The following is a 20308-nucleotide window of genomic DNA, read 5'->3' on the forward strand; positions in this document are numbered from 1 at the left end:
TTAATTTGATATAGTATGTCGATGATGGGTTTCTATAATATAGCATCTCCATTGCTGTAGTTGTGTATCTCTGTCAGTTACTGTGTGTATGACTCCATTCATTTGTCCGTCCATCCGTCTGTCTTGCGTGTAGCTCCTGGCAACCGCTGGCCCCTCGGTGCCCTTAGATAAACACAGCTGCTCCACTGCATCTGCAGACAAGAGTCTTGGCTACTGACAAGATTTGACCAGTGTCGCTTAAAATACAGTTTCTCCTTGACGTTACAGGTCTCAGTTATGCAGGAAAATCAATCGAGACTCTTGTTTTCCAGAAAACATGCTACATTATTTTTAGATTTTGAAGCCCTGTTCGATGTTTCCACGTTAACATCTGTACTGTAACTGCGTCACATCTGTCGTGTTAATCACCACATATGAGATGGTTTTAAACATACAGCTTCCTCATAATAATATCAAACCAACAGGTTGCACATGCTATAAGCCTCACATTTAAAAGCTCCAGGCAACTTGCATTCCTCAAGCTGACACAAGAGTCACCCCTCATACAGGATATATTCTTGACAGCATCTACTTCAGCTGATTTGATTTTCTACTTTCTCTTGTCACACCATACTTTTACTTGACAGCAAGGAAGTCTCGTACTTAAAAGTTACAGAAATAAAGGCTTCCTCAAAAGCTTTGGTAGAGCTGAAAAAAGAAACTGGAGAAAACACCCAGAAGACTCCTCATCTTAGAAAACCACAGACCGAGAAGCTTGAGGACAGCAGTTTATGTTGCTATTATCTCACATAACTTTCAGTGTGACTCCAATTTAAAAAAGAGTTTGACATTTTGCAAAATAAATTCCAAGATCATTTAAACAGCCTCAATGAGCTACGTTTGCTGCATAAATGTATTTGGAGTGTTTCACCATCAAGTGAAACCACACACAAATAAATTATATATAGCTGATTTTAAATTAGCTGAATCCTTTGTATTAGTGTCAACGTCTTTTTTTTAATACAACACTTCTTCAGTAAGTGGGTGAATATTAGATATTGTCACTTTTAGAAATGGTTAACTTAGCTCAGTTCAGCATAAATTCTGTAAATAAGGGAAACGGCTAGCCTAGAATTGTAAAAATATTTAAGAGAAAAGCCATCTGAAGGCTTCGCAGCTCATTAATTAAAAAGTTGTATCTTGTTTGTTTAATCTCCCTGACAACCTGTCACTGACTCCAGAAAGTCACTGCTCCCAGCCAAGAAATGGTTCAGCAAATACACCCCAAACAACAGCTTGAGAGGTGCTCTGCTAAACATGTTAGCAGACACACAAAGACACACACAGATGGAGCACAATCCAGTGTGATTCGCGAGTGTTGTTTGTCCTGAAGTTCCAGCTCTGATCCCGGCTTTCTCCTCCAGAGTACTCTGGGCATTTCCATCTGAAAACCCCTGATAGTAACACAGGTGGAGTCATCTTTTACGGAGAGATTAAGTTTGATTACATGGTCTGTATTTAGTTGTATCATTAGCATCTTAGAAACAGCAGTTTTTCATAATTTAGTGGAAGAACATAATTTGCTGCACAGCGGTTCCATAAATACCTACTGCAGTGATATACCTCATTTCTATTCTCTATTAGTCCTGACCTACTGTTCTGATCGTGTCTGTGTTGAGTGCGAGATGTCATGATCCTGCTGTGATGAGGAAGCAGAAGAGAGGCGAGAAAGGAAAGAAGAGAGGGAGTATGTGGAAGAAATAATTAGAGGAGAGATGGGGGTTGAGGTAGGAGGGCCGTAGATTGCCTGCTTGGGCGTCAGTTCTTGATTGCAGCCCGCTCGGTTACATAAATGAACCCTGCTTTCAGCCACTTTCTTCCTGAGGACAGGGTGATTGAATGGATGGAAAGAGCTATTCCTGTCCACCTTAAAAGCAGCGGCATTTCTCTTTATAGATTGACTTTTATCATTTTAATTGCTTTCACAACCGCCTCATTGGGCTTCTTTAACCCCCCCCCCCCCCCCCCCCCCCCCCCCCCCCCCCCCCCGGAGGATGGATTATCATGATTATATGTCCTCTGGACCCTCGTATGCTCAAATTCCTGCGAAAAGTGTTATTCTAGTAACAGATGTAGGCAGTATGAAGACCATAATGAACGTCTTGAGAGAAATACAGGATTCAGTTACAAATCTGCCGGTGTTAATTCATTTTGGCTCCTTGCAAATGTGTTTTGTGCTTTTTTATTTATTTTAACTTGTCATCTCACAGCATCAATGTAAAAATAGTTTCTCTACACACACACACACACACACGCACACGCACACGCACACACACACACACACACACACACACACACACACACACACACACACACACACACACACACACACACACACACACACACACACACACATCAACACGCACATCATAGTTGCCTACATTTGCTACACTGGCTCCATAATACAGCAGCAATGCCCCTGGTGGAAACCAGGAAAATAGTATGTATTTGCCCCATAGAGCAAAAATTAGAAAAAGGCTCAATGTGGTGTAAAATAAAATAAAAAATTGTACAATATTGAAGCCAAGACTCTAGATTGAAAACCTGATATAATAGAAAGCATGAAATTATTTTTTTATTTTTGTCCATAAGGATCTGTGTGTCTTTATTTTGGCCACACAGTATATAATAGGCTTATTATAGGAGCTGAGGTTGAACTTCCAAAATTAAAAAAAAAAAATACAAATATCCACACTCTTGTCAAAATGTATGCTGTATACATTAACACATCTAAAATGATCTAAAAATCGATAAAAAATGACAAAGCCAAAAATGTCCCTAATGAGGCAAATATCCCAGACTCCCCTTGCTCTCTACAGTTTAGCTTTTAACGCCACAGTTCCCTCCAGACTCATCAAAGCTCAAGGACCTGGCATTAAACCTCACTGTACATTTGGATCTTTTGACTTCCTGACAGGCAGACCCCTGGTAGTAAAGGTAGATAGAGACAACTCTTCTACTCACATCCTTAATCCCGGGGCTGCGTTTCTAGCCCCCTGCTGTACTCTCTGTTTGCACCCTGTGTAGCCACTTTCAACCCCAACGCCATCATCAAGTTTGCTGACGACACAGCAGTGATGGGCCTGATCCCTGATAGTAATGGAAAGACCTACCTGAAGAAAGTAAAGGACATGATCCAACAGTGTATGGACAACACGCCACTTCTGAACGCCAGGAAGACAAAGGAGTTGATAGTGGATTTTGGGAAGAAAAAGGGAAGGAACCAGGCCAGCTTTAATATCAACGGGTTCTTGGTGTAGAAGGTGTACAGCTTCAAGTACCTTGATGTCCATGTCAACGAGAGCGTCACCTGGGAATTGCATACTGACTCAGTGATGAGAAAGGCAAGGCATCCCCTCAGATACTGTGGAATTTCAGTACCTCACCACCCCCCATCCCTCTAAATGTACACATATATTTATAACTCTTCCTATTCTGTTTAAACTCTTTAAACCGAAGGAACTGGTGGGATCACATTTCACTATGAATGTACCATAAATGATAAGCTTGATTGGCTGTACAAACAAACGGTATCCTGGTCTTAGAGTGAGGCTATTAGTATTTGCTCGATTGAATCCTGATAAGATAGGAAATCAAAGGGGATCTGTGCAGGTAGTGATGGTAGAAAAATGATCACAGAGCTTGTGTGGGTAGACTGACATAAAAAAAAAGACTTTGTGACTTTGTAGTGAACCTCATAGGTGTGTGTTGTGTAGTCCACATTGAGGTTTTGTCTGTTTTACAAATGGATTAAGTGCTCATATCCCATATGAACAAGTATATCATGATATTTAGGTTTTCTGTTCAGCTAAGCAAAATTGTACTAATATTGCAGTATAGGCTAAACTAAATATACAAATAAATAAAGCAGATAAAGTTGGTTTCAATGTGGAAAACTGACATGCAATCATACAGTTCTGTGAGACTTAGTCACTGTGCTTGTGGCTTACTGGTAGCTCACTGGCTGGTTTTTTCAATGCCATCCTTCTTTTTCAATATCTCATCTGATTAAATTATAGCTGGGTGGTGTTCAGCTGAGGAAATGAAGCTGTGCCTTTTGTGTGTTTGTGCATGTATGTGTGCACATATAGTATTTAACCCTTTGCTGATTGTCCTGTGTTTGAAAAAGACAAAGAGAGCAAGAGAGAAAGAACATCTTGTGTCCATGTGATTGATTGCATCTGAATGTTTGTGTGTGTTTGGCTGAGTAAATTTAGCTCTTCTTCAGGCGGCCATCAGGTCTCCACTCTCTTGATAGTTGAGCTCGGACCATGAATCCTGATTTCCCTGTCGGCTAATCAGATAACGGTTCTCTGCTCTGGTCTCTGGGGACCAACCAATCACAGTCCACCAGGTTTGCGCCACGGAAATGGCTCAACCCATAAACGTATCGCTTCCTCTTCACTGTCTGAGGTTGAAACTCTGCTTCATATTAAAGACTGACGTTAAAAGCTGGAATTAAACTGCTAATGGCAAACATATAGTAGTTTATTACCCAACTCCAACAAAACTCAGAAATACTTATAATGTTAAAAAATAAAACAGTTGAATAAACAAATATTCATAAGCCAAGCTGAGGTTGCTTATTCATACTTCCATACTGTGGTTAACACAACCACAATTTGCCATGATTCTACACAACATCCACAGCTGAGCAGGTCTACGAGCTCCACTGTTACAATGTGACACTTTCTAGCTGGGAGCAACCAAGTAGCCTTAACAGATAACAGCACACATTGTGAAAATACACTTATTGTGAAAGTTACAGTAGATGATGGGTGTTAATAGTAAATATTAGTATTTTGTCTATCGGGACCATTTACAGTGTTCAACATGAATGTTTTTATATTATAGTACTATATGGTACTAATAAGGTATTTGGCACTGTCATATGCTTGACCAACATCTGGCCTGCCATACATATGAGAACTAAGTAAAATGAATGATTTATTTAATCTGTCATACAAGACCTACTGTATTTCATCATTGTTGAAGAAAATAAGCATGTCTCTGTCTGAAAAAGCAGCAAGAACTTTCTCTCATTTCTTTCCACAGAGAATATAATTGCATATTCTGTTACATGAAGTCTAGTGATGATACAATATTTTATAAGTTTATATGTTTGCAAAAGCTAAAAGAAAATAAACACAGATTGAGGATATGTGAAATGTTTGGGGAAAAAGGGGTTAAATGGTGGCTAAATGTAAGTGTTTATGAAAATTACAAGCAATAATGTGCTTTTCACTGCTTCAGTGCACCGCTTCACATCATTGTTATAAATTGCCTCTCATTTCTTTATAAAGGACATGATGTGGCTTTTGCAGCAAAAACACGGACAACTGGGCAAAGATTAAAAAGGTGCTTTCAGCATTTCAGAATTGGAAGTAATCAAAAATTATAGTCTTTCTAAGAAGTCTGATGGGCGGCCATCAAAAAGAAAAGCTTAAGTGTGTTTGTTTGGCTACAGTGTCAGCAAGGGACTCCTTCACTGAGTCTGGTCTGCTTGTCAAACAGCTAAAGGAGATGTTCACTGGTCCAGAGTCCTCCCACACACAGCTGCTCCCAAATAATCAGCAGTCTCATGCATCCGTGTTATGAAATGTTTTCATGTGCTTCTGTGCACAGTCACTAATGTATCCTTGCACAGAGTTAAATCTATACACACCTTACCTGTGCTTTTCTTTGTGCTTTGTGTGTGTGTATGTTTGTATGTGTGTGTTCAGACTTGTTTGTCTGATCTCCCGGCACTCTGTGTGTCTACCTCTTTATCCGACAGCTCCATGCCTGTCCAGCCGCTCTCTCATCCTATTAAGACTTCTATTCCCAAAGGAGCTGCTTGTCTGTGTGTGTTGAAGATCACAGTCTGCTTCTGTCGCTAAGCCAAGTGGGACTCCATGAGGCCAAAGCCGGTGTCGAATATTTGTTTCATCCCAAACTAAGATATTCACCATGTGAAAGAGAAAAAAGGCACCTATTGTATTATGCTGATCCTCAAGAGAATAAACGTTCTTCCACTTTTCCTGTCCTTTAGGGAGCTCAGTATCTTCACCAGGACAGATGGTCGCTGTCACGGAGGCTTGAACTGAGGTCTTGCATTATGAGGACATCATAACTTATTATGCAAACCTGATGTCTTAATAATTAATATATTATGACTAAGGGGATTAATCATCAGCTAACAGATGTGACAAATGATATCTATGTTTTAGGCAGCATATTCCAGTGTTGGTCCCATTAAAAAATTAAGAGTCTACAGCCATACTAGCAGTCATAACAGCAAGCAAGGGATTGCATGTATTTGCATGATAAATGAGTAAATGTCAGTGGATCATCAAAGTGATCACAACTCATCCTGAAGGAGACCTGAGGCCATTTCTTTGTTTTTCCATTGTGTTATCTTGTTTCATCTAGCATTAGATAACATAAGAATGCATGATTTAACTTTATATCAAAATGTGCTCCTTTTTCATCCTGTCAAGTATCTGATAATATGATCATCCAATAAAATGCGACATAGATTTTTGAGCCACCAAACCAACCGATGTTCAGCCATACCTCTGTTCCTCTGGAAGTTTATTCTCAGATTTTAAGAGAACATTTTTCATTTAAAGCTTCAAAAATGTAGAAATACAAATATTCTGACATAAACATATATTATATGCATATACGTACATATATTCCTACTGTCTTGTTGCAACATCAGTTCTTGTAAGTCATACTTTGGTAGCATCAGGGGTCTTACTCTTCTACTGGTGTGTAGTTCACTTTGCAATGAAACTCTATTACAGCCTGTGTCATTTCTTTGCAGTGAAGTCATGCTGAGTTTGAAATTTCTGCTGTGCCTGTGCTTGTGTCTCCAGATGGCCCGGTGATTTGGCGGGTGCTGACCTACCCCCCTACAAGACGAGCCCTCCTGGTGGGCTGCGGTCTTCAGATGTTCCAGCAGCTTTCAGGAATCAACACCGTCATGTGAGTGTAACAGTCAGCCCACTTTGAGCTCCGTCGTCCAGCAGGGGTCCAAAGTTTGCAGCACTAACATCGTGAGGTCAGCGGGTACATCATGTAGCTTTGCATGAAACCCTACTTGCTGCTGAATGGGTTTTCATGTTTTATTCTCACATAATAACCCACCACTGTGTGATGAAGTGTCTCTAAGCTTGCTCTACATTTGCAGCTATTGACTACTGGTCTATTATACATTTAATTCAACAGGGAGCTAATTTCAAGCTTTATTATTCTCTTGGTTTGGCCATGACGAGCATAAAATAGGACATAATAGAACAAGGACAGTGACTTTTATTACTGTACATGTTCATGTCAGCATCCCTGGTTGCATTTATGCCAATCTTAGCCCCGCAGATGTCTTGGAAAATGCAAAGCATAAACAACAGAAGGTTTGTCATATTTAGGTGTAAAAACTACAGTGTTAAAGCTGTCAAAAATAGTTTTCCTGACAGACTAGTAAGTGAGCATGAATCTGACTACACAACATCTGCTCTCCTTTAAAGCAAAGTCCTGTCTCTGTGTTAGATGAGCTGAATCGCAGGTCAAGTGCAATGCATGTTGACTAATGAACCGCTGTATGCTCCCACTAAAAGAAATGATCAGTGTCAAAAATCAGTGCAGTTGCAGAGAGATTATAATGGGAAATAATCTGAACCAGTGACACAAGGTGTTATGAAATAGGTTAACCCTTGATAAAATCTATTCAATCAAGAGCCTTTAGCTGTTTCATATAACTTTTTCTTTGAGGGTCTATACTGAAGCTTATATTCTATTATTTAATCTTTTTTTAGAAAGCTACAGAAGGTAAATTGTTGCCAACATCTGTAACCTGTGCAAACAAGTCAGGAAAACCTTTGAGTTTCTTGAAAATCCTTTTGTTTATAGGCATTTAATTAACTCAAATTTTAACCTATATCAACCAAAAATAGAAATTCAACACAGTAAGACATGCAACACACATTTCTCCAATATGATTTACATTGAAGGCACTGGTCAAGTGTTGTATTTCCTTACCAGCTGGCTACTCACTTAAGTCAGCGCCTTTTATACACAGCGTTATAATAAAGTATCATTTAGAGTAACAATACAGTGGTGAATGATATGTTATCATCTCTGCTTGAGCCATTATTGTGTTGAGAGGCTGTAACATTATCCAATCCCTTACTTACAATGCTGTACAATAGATGTGTACAAGTGGAAACCTAAATCAATACCTGCAGTGTTTGCATTGCATCTTCTCCAAATGTGTAAACTGCATTACAAACAAACACTAATTACTGTTTGCTTGCTGGTGGAAAAATGTACCTGTGCCAGTAAGGCTTTGTGCCTTTGTCAGTTATCTTCATCATTTATGAAAGTGGAGAGTCTCTACTATTACTCGATCATGTTGCCACTGAAAAGGAAAGTTCAAGCGTGCTTTTATCACTTTCACCTTCAGGGTTAATCAGAACAGTAATGCTACGTCTGTGTCACAGGCATTCCCATTCAACACAAGAGAGATCTAGACAGATGTACTTGGCTTCATACCACAGTATTAAATCATAAAGCTTTCATCCTTCATAACACATTATATACCGGCGGTGACTAGCAGCCTCATAGCATTACTGCCCACTTGCCTGTGAACGGACGACGGATTTTTTCTCTTTTATTCTTTCTATCTTTCCATCTGAGGAGATTGTGTCATCTGTCTCACCTCCCCTTTGAGATTGACTATATTACAGACTCTGTAAACAATCTGTGGATATGTGCTGTTGCTTAGTAACCATCGGAGGTGAGAGCAATAGTATAAGTGTGTGCTCGTACGGGCGTGTTTGTACGCGTGTCTGATTCAATGCATGAGATGTGACACTATGGACTTTGTTGTGTGCGCATGTGCACCTGCGAGACTGCCTGTGACGTATGTGTGTGTGTGTGATGTATGTGCGCTCATGTGGATATGTGTGGTAAGTAACTAAAACTATGTTGAGATCTGAATGGATAGAGACGTGAGGGGAAAGGATGACAAAGAAGATGTGGCTAGCAGAGGTGACACTGGATTTGTCACAAATCCTCTTCATATCTCTTCTGTTTCTGTCTCTCACTGAGTGTTTCTCTATTGACTGTCTGCCTCTTTTACTGTATATTCATCTTCATCCTTCTGCCAACAGTATGAACAGCAGAGGGGGGAGACTAAATCTCTCACAGCTCTGTCCCCCATCTATCCATCTTTCTGTCTCTCTGCCAGTCTGTCTGACTGATTTCCAGCCTCTCTGAAAAGGTCTGCCTGCTAGTTTATCTGTGTCAGCACTGACCCATTTACACAGAGTACTGATACATCTTCAATCAAGATGGTGTCAAGATTGCATTGTGTTTACACCTGGCATTAAAATGTGTCTCCAGATTACAAATTGAAATCTGATTGCCCTTTTATTTGCAAGATTACCCAATGTAGGGAACTAAAACTGACATGAAGTACTTTGTCTTGCTGACAATAATGTTTAATTTTGTGTAGTTTGTTTGATTAGCTTGGTTATTATTAAAAGTAGTACAAACTAGAAATAAAATTGTACCCATGTCTTTCTAGATTCACAACCCAAAACTGCAGATTGAGTGGGGATTTATGATTTTATTGGCCTCTCTGAGGTTCTTCTCTCTCTAGTACAGGCTGCAAAAGACAGATAAAAGCAAGGCGAGTAACAACAACAAAAAAACCTGGTAAACTCACACAATGCCCAATGACCCAGGACAATAATGGATGATGAGCTACAGCTGTGGAGGCAGGGAGCAGGTCAGGACTGATGAGGGGATGAGTTACATGTGTGCAGGGCTGCTTGTGTCCAACACTGTTCACTTGATACTGTGTAGTCAACTATTGCATGTTTGCTGTTTTTACTGAATGTCTTTTGAGAAGGAATTAACCCTTTATCCCACAATGCAAAGTAAAAATTAACATACAATAAATGGTCGCTAATGTAAGAACAAACTATGGACATTGTGTGTGCAGACAAAAAAGATTTAATTTATTGGAGTTCTGACTGAGACAAGTACAAACTGCTAGATACTACACAAGTAAATGTTTCTAACAGGGAATTTGAAGAGCGGCAGAGACCAGAATCTAACGGGTCCTAGGTGACATTTGGAGGTACATTTACATGCTGTTTAATGAGCTGCAGCTGAGCAGCTAATTAGCTATTAAGCCAGCTAACTGACGTGAGAGTGCGGTGCACTTTTCCCCGGCAAATGTTTCATTCAACAAGCTAAGAGGCAGGACAAGATCTGTGTTCATGTTTATATGTTAAATACGAAGGATAAGGCTGATGCGGGTTGTTGTTTAGACTCTGTGGCTCTTGTGTTGTGTAGCAGGATGCTATCAGGCTCAGTGTGACCATCTGCCTATGACCTCATTATTGCTTTATGCAAGATTGGATTTGCTGTATGGACTCCAGCTACGTATTTTTATTAGTCAGTAGAATTGGTTTGATTTCCATGATAATTATATAAGAGACCAATTTTACACAACCACGTGTCCACTCAGAACCTGATATCCAGCTTGGTTCATTAATGTTCTGATGTAAAATATTGATCTAGTGTTAACATTGATAAAATGAAGTGTACTTTTAGGGCCTGTGTCTGTTTTGTCCAGCATTGCTGTCACTCACCCTGTGTACTAAACTCCACATAGACTACTTTGCCAACCTGTCTATCTACCACCTGTCTTTTTGTTCCCATGCGAAGCTGCCTGGCTAGCCCCATTAGCCGATGAAATATAAAGGAGGTTTGGGGAGCCAGTAAATCAGCCAAGTCTCTCTGTCCCCAGCTGCTTTCCCTGATTAAACCACCAGGTTGGCACAGAGAAAGACAGAGAAGGGCAGTGAGAGAAGCTGGCAGACTGGAAACAAAAAAGCACATATTGTCTGTCACTCCGCTCTCTTGAGTTGAGTTGGGAGTTTGACAGGAACGGATTGATGGACTTCACAGGGCTTTTCTTTTCTTCTTGAGTCAAATTAACTCACACCATGGGTATAGTCAAGTCCATATTAGCACATTGTTTCCCCTCAATGTCCTCCTTTCAGTGAATTTCCAAATAAAAGTTTATTTTTTCAAAACCTAAGTCCTCCTAGTGTTCAGTAAAGCAATGAAATTTAAAATTGAACTGCTAAAATGAGTAGTTAAGACAGCCTGCTTACCTTTTTGAATTTCACAAATCCCCATGGAAATGAATAAATGAAGAGATATTCCCATTATTCTCCTCTGTCATTCAGTATAGTTGGTAAAAAAATTTCTTTCAGGTCTGACTCATTAAAGAGATAATTGCTGCGTTTTAGAAATATTTGTATGTCTGTGGGATACACTTACAGATAATTGGAAAACTCCTGATAGGTTGCTGTGATCTCAGAGGAATTTATTCACTTCAACATGAATTCAATTAATATGACAGTGGAGGCAGACAGACAGGCAGACTCTGCCTTTCTTTACAGAACAGCGTCACGGATATTGAATTATTATGAGATCTGGAATACATTCATTGCTGTTCAGTGCATTTTTAAAAACTCAACATTTCTGTGTTTCGAGTTCAGAGTAGTTCATTAATTGGGTGGCTCAGGTGCACTGAAAGGGAGAGGAGGTATATAGAGAGTGTGGCAGACTGACAGAGAGAGAAAATTGTGAAAGAGGGGCTGTTAAGCAGAGTAAGGGCATGTTACAGCCAGGCCACTTTCATGGCAGTAGTGTGATTCCAGTGGTCACTCATCATACAGTATCACATACAGTAGCTAAATCTTTTTTCAGTCTTATACTTATAATGTACTTGTAATCCTACATTTTAAATAAAACGGCAGAAAATTTCCAAGCTTTAAGTGCTTTATAATATTCCTGTGACCATATTTTTTTTAGGTTGGGGCAGACTGCTGCTATCAGCTCTTTCACTCATATATGCTTTATAGGTGATCAGTGCTTGTTTAGTCACATACTGTACGTGCAAATTACATTTGGCACAAGTCCACATCACATGCGTGCATGAAAATGAGTTTTCTCAGTGGTGGCAGTGTGCCACTAATGATGGCATTTATGCAAGCAAGTTCAGATAAGTGTCAACCAAATTCCTCACAGTGACAGTAAAACACACACTGAAACACTGACTGCAGAGATAATCATAGCAAACATCTGATAAGATGAAATGCCCAAATCCACACACAGGCGACAGGAGAGCTGCGCTAATGTTGGTTGACAATGTGGGTACATTAAATCATATGACCATCATCAGGTTAAATAACTGTAAAAACAGTGGGACTGGCAGGGGGATGTGTTGGTCCCATCACATTATAGGATGTCTAGTGACCGTATAGACATTATATATTGAGTATGACAGGTATGACAGCTGAGAGTGCTCATGGTTACACACGGGCTATTTATTTTTGCAACGTATATTCAAACTCACATGTCTGGCACCATCTCTCTCTGCTTGTTATGTGAATAACCTCCCTGCCCTCACACACACTCACAAACTCACACATATCAGTCATAAACTCACACACGCTGAGGCCTGTCAGAGAAGCCTGTGTGATGAAAGATGTATTTGTCAATAATACATCTCTCAGGAACCAAAGAAGTGTCAGGCGATGGTCTGCCTCTCTTTCTGCCTGGATGTGGTGTATATAGATTAGGCAGATGAATAGATGGATACATTCAGGGATGGCACTGTTGGGTTTTCTCTTTTCTTTTCTCTCTTTTCTTCTTGTTTATCCACCTTTCCCTCCATGTTCAGTTATAAATGCGGAACAATGTGGCACAGCAGTGGGTCAAATTAGATATCATAGCTTCCTATTATATACTAGATCATTTTGATTCAATTAGCAACATAATCTAGCATGTAAAGGTCACCGTTGGCTGGTGGGGACTGCTTTGTGTGTGTGTGTGTGTGTGTGTGTTTGTGTGTGTGTGTGTGTGTGTGTGTGTGTGTGTTTGCATGTGTACAGCATCTTGTCAGGGCGGGTCAGTAGACAATGTTGACAGTGTGGTGAGCGAAGATGGATTGAGCATGAGAGTGGAGGAAATTGAGACAGATAGGGTAGGACAGAGTAAAGAATAAGAAGAGGGCAGGGGGAGAGATGACAGTGATGGTGATGAGGGGGAGGAAGGTGTGTAGTGGTGGTGGTAGGATGGGGGTCAAGGCAGATGACAAGCAGAGGGAGGGGAGGGTATGACAGATTTATAAATGGAGTTAGAAAAAGGGACAAGAAATATTGTGTACAGGAGCGGTGGAAGAAAAATCCTGTGTTCTCTCAGTCTGTGCAGTGATGTTTTTTGCTGTTTCTTTGATACAGTTTGTCTGTGACAACATCAGGGCCCTTGAATCCAAGCTTTTTAAGAAGTATCAGGTGCATGTAGTTGAGATACCACAAAAAGAAAAAATTCACTGGCAAAAAAGAGCAGTTTATTACGCAGCCTATCAACAAGGTGACAAAGACCATTGTATAGACTTAAACAAGCTATCCTACAGACATATTCCCCTATAAGTCTTGATATCCATGTTTTTCAGTGTACTGACTTATTTTTCATATCTTATGGGATATTTTTAAATATTATTATCATGAGTCATATCAGGCCTTAGCATCAACCCCATTGATCATCTGCAAATGTTCAGAAAGGAAATAAGATGTAACCTAATGGGGAAAAAGTTCAAGGATGTGTTCGAAATTACAACCTATTTTCTATATAGTGCCGTACATTTACTTTGATTTAATTGTGTCTGTATTGTGAATGTAAAATGTATCTGCAATACTGTGTAGTACCATCAAAAATGTCCACAATAGAATGAAAAAAGTATTGCTAGCTACACTACTCACTGCTACTCTCCATTAACAATTCCACAATGCAATGGGACACATTTTATAGATGTGAAAATATACAGTTGCAGTGAGCTTCTATCAAGTGTTTAAGATGTTACATACAAAACCCTGATAAGTTAAGTCCTTGATTTTGTGTGCATTAATGAAGTAGGGCCTATAGTTATGTCAAGTTGTTAGCTTCCTTGGATGGTTAGCATTAAACTAAGGAAACATTGTTAGCTAACGTTATCATGGATAGATTCTAATATTAGTTGTCTTGTTTTCTAGCGTAGGTAGCTTATAATTTTCTCTGTCTGTTCTAAGGGTTAGTACATTAGTTCGCCCATTTTTTGTCTTGTCGACCTGTTAGAAGTAGCTTTTGTGTATTTCCTTCTTTTTAACCAGCATAAGCTAACACCTGGGAGCAACTTGGTCAACATTGTATGCTATCCTGGAACAACAAATCCTGGAGATCATAGAGATACATATTGAATGTTTGTTTGCCAACTTATAAAAATCCCAGAGAAACCAAGCGTGTGTTTTGTAGTATGCATTTAAAAAAAAGAGAAAAAGATATGATATGAGTGCTTGTTTGAATCAGTTTCAGGCATTTTTTCGTTGACACACGCCAGATGGTCTCACTGACAAATGTCATGTTGGAATTGTCCTGAAACGCCAGTTTTACATGGTCACTCTGCTGGCAGGCTCACAAGGATCTGGCAGAGCCCACTCTGTTATGTGTTTTTTTGTGAACATGTTGAGAGAAATGCCAAAATCTTGTTTTTTAAAGTGTGTCTGTGTGTGTTTGTATGTTTTCAAGCGTGCTTAAGCAGCTTAATCATGCCAACCTCCCCCATATCTCCAATGGAGTCACAGCCAGACCTCTTAAATGAGAAAAACAATATTCAAATTTTCCATCTAATAAAATGCACACAGAGATCCTCACTTTAACACAAACATATCATTTACTTAACACACAGCAAGATGTCATTTGTGAAGCATATTTGTTCTCTAGGTGATATAATACAATTTGTATAATACACGGTTAAGCAAATACAGAAATGGGCACGTCTTGTGTGATACAGAAAGCTATGCATAACAAGGAGATCTATCTGCTAAACATAGACTGGCCTGAAAGACAGATGCTCATTTTATGTTCACCCACACAGGTTGTAGTCACTTATTTTGCTCTGCTCTTCATAACTCCAGCCTGAGCATGGGTGTATTCAGAGTAAAAGAGAAGTCAATTATATCAAATATATTCTCATTCGCCCGAATCTCCAACTTGACTGGACTACATTTTTAGCTAACTTAAAAAATGTCTTCAAAAACTGTTTAAAGACACTCTGTCGAAACAAAAAAATACTGTATGCTGATACACACCCTTCATATGTGGATAATAATTAGACCTCTATGAAAATCGACTTCAGAAATCCATTTTCCAAATTAATTTCACCTCAAACGCCATTTTAAATACTTGTGTGATCATGCAGGCTCTGTCAAAACTCAATGCCTACATTACCCACAATGCAACTCAAAGCCATTCAGTCCTCTGTACTGATTCTGGTGTGTTATGTTAGTAGAGACTAATGTAACTTCAATCCGCTAACCTCAGGCAGAGGTGAGGAGCGGGCTACAGAGATCTGCTTACCTCACTACTGTCTACCTCCATACCTAGAGATTTTGTTCATTTTCAAACTTGTAGTCATCAGCCTGAAGTGACATCACTTGGGGTAGTTTATCAGACTTTATGCAGCACTGGACCCACAAAAGACTTAAAAGTACTCTTTTACACCTGAGAACAAACTTTGATGGGTAAAGTAGCTGGAGTCCCCCTTTGAAATAAGTGGAATCACCTTTGTGTGTGCAGCATTGGTGTTCAGATCCTTTAAATTCAATATATCCCTTAATATCGTCATTTTTGTAATGATTAATTGTGTGTGACATTTCATTACTTAATCCTACATAGACCTTTGTATACCTCCCCATTTGCAAAAAAACAACAGCGAAAGAAGTTAAATCCAAAAGAGAGATTAAACAAGTCTAGCTTTGGTTGCTGTAAATATGCTGTTAAGTGTTACTGCTGTATGCGTGACACATGTGGCCATTTTGTCACCTCATGGGGGGTCATCCAGACAAAGCACAGCGTATTTTCCTTCTGTGCTGATAATAGACCTCTGCTGATGTTACACCTGATGCTCATATGTTTGTGTGTGTGTGTGTGTGTGTGTGTGTGCAGTTTTGAATCAGAACATCTAATCTGCATCGTACCTATTTGAGCTGAGCGTTTTCTTTTTTTTTGGTTCCAGAGGATAAAATGTGACGCAGCTCGGCATTCGTATGCATTCATTTGTAAAATAGGCCAGTTCCCAAGAGAATCTCCATCTCTCTCTCACACACTATCTCTGTCTCTCTCTCCCCATATCTTTTCCTGTCTGTCCATTTGTTCTTGTTTTCACACCCACATCTCTTCTACTCTATTTTCAACCATTCATTCTCCTTCTTGCCTTTCGATCCTTTTCTCACTTCCTTCCTCACACCTCGTCACATACTCTCTTACTCAGTGAGTCGGTCACTCACTCGCAAAGCGCTCGCTCGCTCGTTCATTTGCACCCACTCTCACTACTTTCCCAATCACACACAGACACTCGCACTTGTTTGCTCACTCAGTCTTCCTCTCTCTCTGAGGCCTTATAGTTGATCCCTCCCTTTGCCTCTGTCTCCCTCTAAATCCATACTATTAAGTTACATAATTAGATCAGCTCTCTGTCAATAAGTAGCACTCTGTTAGATGATTCAGTCCTATTGCAAAGGAAACATTCCCTGTAGTTTCTCATTCACACTTTCAAACTAGAGTTCTAGACATAGAGTTCAACTTTGGTTACTTCTGACATGCAAATTTGCACCGTTCAGGAATTGCAAACTGTGGGTCTTGAGTGTGCCAATACTTACAGGAACAGAGTGAACTGGAGAGGCCAAATGAAAAAAGCTTTTATATGAGCACAAGATAAATAGACTTTAGTTCCATCCCTTCAATTAAGGGATTTATGACATTTTACTGACTGCCGGAGTGCTTTTAACTTAAAAGACACCATTTTTTTTAGGTTTTAAGGTTTCCGTTGTATTGTCTGTCATGGACTGTACATCATTTTTATGGCAGGGTATTTTCTTAATTGACCACTATGACCAAAGAGGAAAGACTCATTATTCAGACATGCTAATATTCAAGTCATGTGAACACTGTAGTAGTAGCAGTTTACTTAAACTTCAACATAGCGCTAGTATCCTGCGTATAGTGAGCAGAACAGTGGGTGGTAAAAGGTTATGTAGCAACAGTGCTAGGCTACTGTATATGATGGAGCTTCCAGCATCACTTATTTCATGAGAATGTGCAAATGAATTTTACCATGCGGCTTGGAGCGGTACGACAATGCAATCCAAATCTCACTTTTGTCCCTTTTAAAGAGGACATTCGTCATTTGCCGCATGAGGTAATTCACAAGGTTATGATAAACATGTCAATTTAAGAGCTGTTTTTGAAAGTATTAATGAAGAAAAAACAGCAGAAGAACTGAAAATGTGCTCAACCAGTTGCTGTCTGGAAAAGTGTTGTTGTGCTCGAAACTTCTGAGCTGCTTGGGAAAGTGTTACATTTAAATCATGCAAAGCAGTCCTTTCAAGACCACATGTCGTGTACTCCCAAGAGTCAACAGCCTCCAAGACGATCCAGTAATCTGTCAGTAAATGTCAACCATGAGTCAGTGGCGTTCTGGCACCACCACCCATGTTAAATGGGAAGAAGAGTGAGGAGAAATTGAAAGCATGAAGAAGGAAGACTCAAATTAAACTTATATGTATTATCTGTTTGCATTTCAGTAATAACAGCAAATTTCATTTTCATATTACTTACATCAAAATCTGTATTCATTTGAAGTCTTTTTTACTCTTCTTCTGTATCTCCACTGTGAATCATACTTCTGTTTTTTGTAGAAATGTAATATAGACATTGACAGAAGTAAATTGACAGTCTAACCAACCACCTCTAAAACTGACACAATATTTGTCTGGAGTCTACTTTCAGGGATGTGATTTATTCCACTTTTAGCTGCTGATAGGTGTAAATGACTACCTGACAAGGTGTTGACATGTGATGCAAGAAAGAAAACGGGTTCAAAAAGGTGTTCGGTTGTGTGCCTATTTTCTCTTCCACTTCTCACTCGCTTCCCCCGTTTGCTCCCCGCGGCTATCACTCCCATCTCGCTCCCCTCGTTCCCTCCGTCTTCTTCTCGTCTTCCTGTCTCTCTGCTTCATCTGTCTTTCTGGCGTCTGTGTTGTCACCCTCTTCTAACGTGCTGAATGAGAGGTTTCGAATCGAAGCGTGACAGGCGTGTGGATCCGTGTTTCCATTTTCAGACCGGGGTCAGGGCCCAGATCACACCTTCTGTTGTTTTGCTTCTCACCGACACTCTGCGGGGTCTCTTATGTAAAAGGCAATGGGTGTGTCTGTATGTGTGTGTGTGTGTGTGTGTGTGTGAGACAGAAAGGCTGAGTAGCACGAGGAGTGTGAGCTCCCTACAACCCTTTATGTATGCTTTTGGTTTGCACAAGTGAAGATGAACACTATTTTTAGGTCCTACTAATCCAAAGGTCTTCATGGGATATTAGTAGTGTTTGCACATGTTATTATTCTTCCTAATTCTTCCTATAAATGCCTCTGGATAATAATTTCTTTTATTGAGAGCAATTTTACACTTCAAGTTTAAAATAAAAAATGAAATATGTGGCTACTCAATTATTTGCAGTTGTAACTGTGTAACAGTGTCATTCTTTTCTATGACTTCCCTCCAACCCAACCACAGCAGCTGATGACTGATTACTTTCATCTGCAGTGAAAGAACTGAAATGAAGTCATAATTTCTTCAGAATGAAAAGATCTGAGTCTCAGGAGCTGCAATAAAGGACCATTCTGTAAAAAATAAAAGGAAAATTAGGTACCGACAGACCTTCAGAAGTAAAGTAAAGGCACAGGAGAATGGCTTCTATTTCAGCATTTTTTTCCCATTTTTGTGTGGTTTTTGAAATCTCTGTAGGACAGCAACAGTTCAGCTTTACTCACTGCAGGTCCCAAAAGTGCAGGTAATTGGACCAAATCCAGTCCTGTCTCCCTTCTGACCCCCTTCTGACACCCCTCTGACTACCTCTTATTAAAACCAATTCCCATTGTGAACAAAAATGTGACCGTTTGATGAAAGATGTTGCCTTTCTCTTCCACTCACAGTTCTTGTGGATAATGGAGCTTTTTTTAAAGCATGTACAGCAAGAGACTGCTCTATTTATATATTGTATATGGACACTTTATCAGGCATCTGGAACTACCTCCAGAGAGTTTCATCCACATCTTGTTTCACTGCCTGGGAGGTTTCTCCCTGATGTGTGTTAGTAGTTGACAAGTTGTGGGGATTTCAGACTGAGAGGTGTCACTTTTTCTATCAGAGGTGACAGCTGAAACCTGTCCTGTGCAAGCTGGGGGAAAAAGTAGTAATAATCATGCATAATACCATATTATGGTAATATAATGACTGGTTTCAGTTTAAAAGAACAGAAAAGAACCGTTATTGTGATTCAGAATGAATACCTTACAATAAAATAACTGGTGGAACTTCATGCTATTTATTAGAGATGCTATTTAATTAGAGGAAAAATCCAAAAACTGAAAACAATTTTTGTATCAGAACTTTGATTTTATATATGTAAAAATTATAAAGTACTTTATAAAGTGGTTGAAACTAGCTCCACCTCCAGCAGCTTCAACAGTAACATGCTGCTTACACACTGATGCTTCACTATTAATAATCAAATGATGTCATATATAATAATATATCAGTCAGAGGGACCAAACCCCTACTTCTACTGCAATGCATGAGTACATTTTGCTGCTAATACTTATTTTTCATGCAGGAATTTTACTTGTAATGGAGTATTTTTACATTGCTGTATTAGTACTTTTACTAAGTAAAGGATCTAAGTACTTCTTCCACCACTCCAACTATCTCCCAGACATTAATATATGTAATTTGAAAGACTTTTAATAGCTCAACAAAGTAAATAACAACACTTCTCTACGTGTACCCATCAAAATAATGCATTTACCTCCAGGGGGAAATTTCCACTAGACTATGCTGCAGCAGCACTTAATGCTCTGATCTCTTGTCCCAAAAATGTCTCAGAGTATTCTTTCCCCTGACGCTGGGAGATGACGAGTGTTAAATAAGCACAAAGCTAATGCACTTTGCAGATTTGCAAGGAGACAAAATTAATTAGCACCGACTGGTTTGAAACTCTGTGTTTTTCTCAAGGTGTTACTTCCCTCTCTCCAGCTCACAGCCGTTCAGTCATCTCTTCATTACTGCCTACACCTGTTACCTGTTACTAGAATAAGACTTTTCACAGGAAGACTT

The 20308-nt window shown here is 39.5% G+C and overlaps 1 protein-coding gene across 1 annotated transcript in view; it reads left to right on the forward strand.

Moving 5' to 3' along the window:
• Positions 1-20308, forward strand: part of LOC134004605 (proton myo-inositol cotransporter) — a 58913-nt gene that overhangs the window by 31018 nt on the left and 7587 nt on the right. The window contains exon 5 of the mRNA XM_062443942.1: positions 6900-7008. Within this exon, the coding sequence (XP_062299926.1) occupies positions 6900-7008 (109 nt within the window). The remainder of the gene's footprint in view (positions 1-6899; positions 7009-20308) is intronic.

Source organism: Scomber scombrus, chromosome 22 (genome assembly GCF_963691925.1).
Source record: "Scomber scombrus chromosome 22, fScoSco1.1, whole genome shotgun sequence".
NCBI classification, from domain to species: domain Eukaryota; kingdom Metazoa; phylum Chordata; class Actinopteri; order Scombriformes; family Scombridae; genus Scomber; species Scomber scombrus.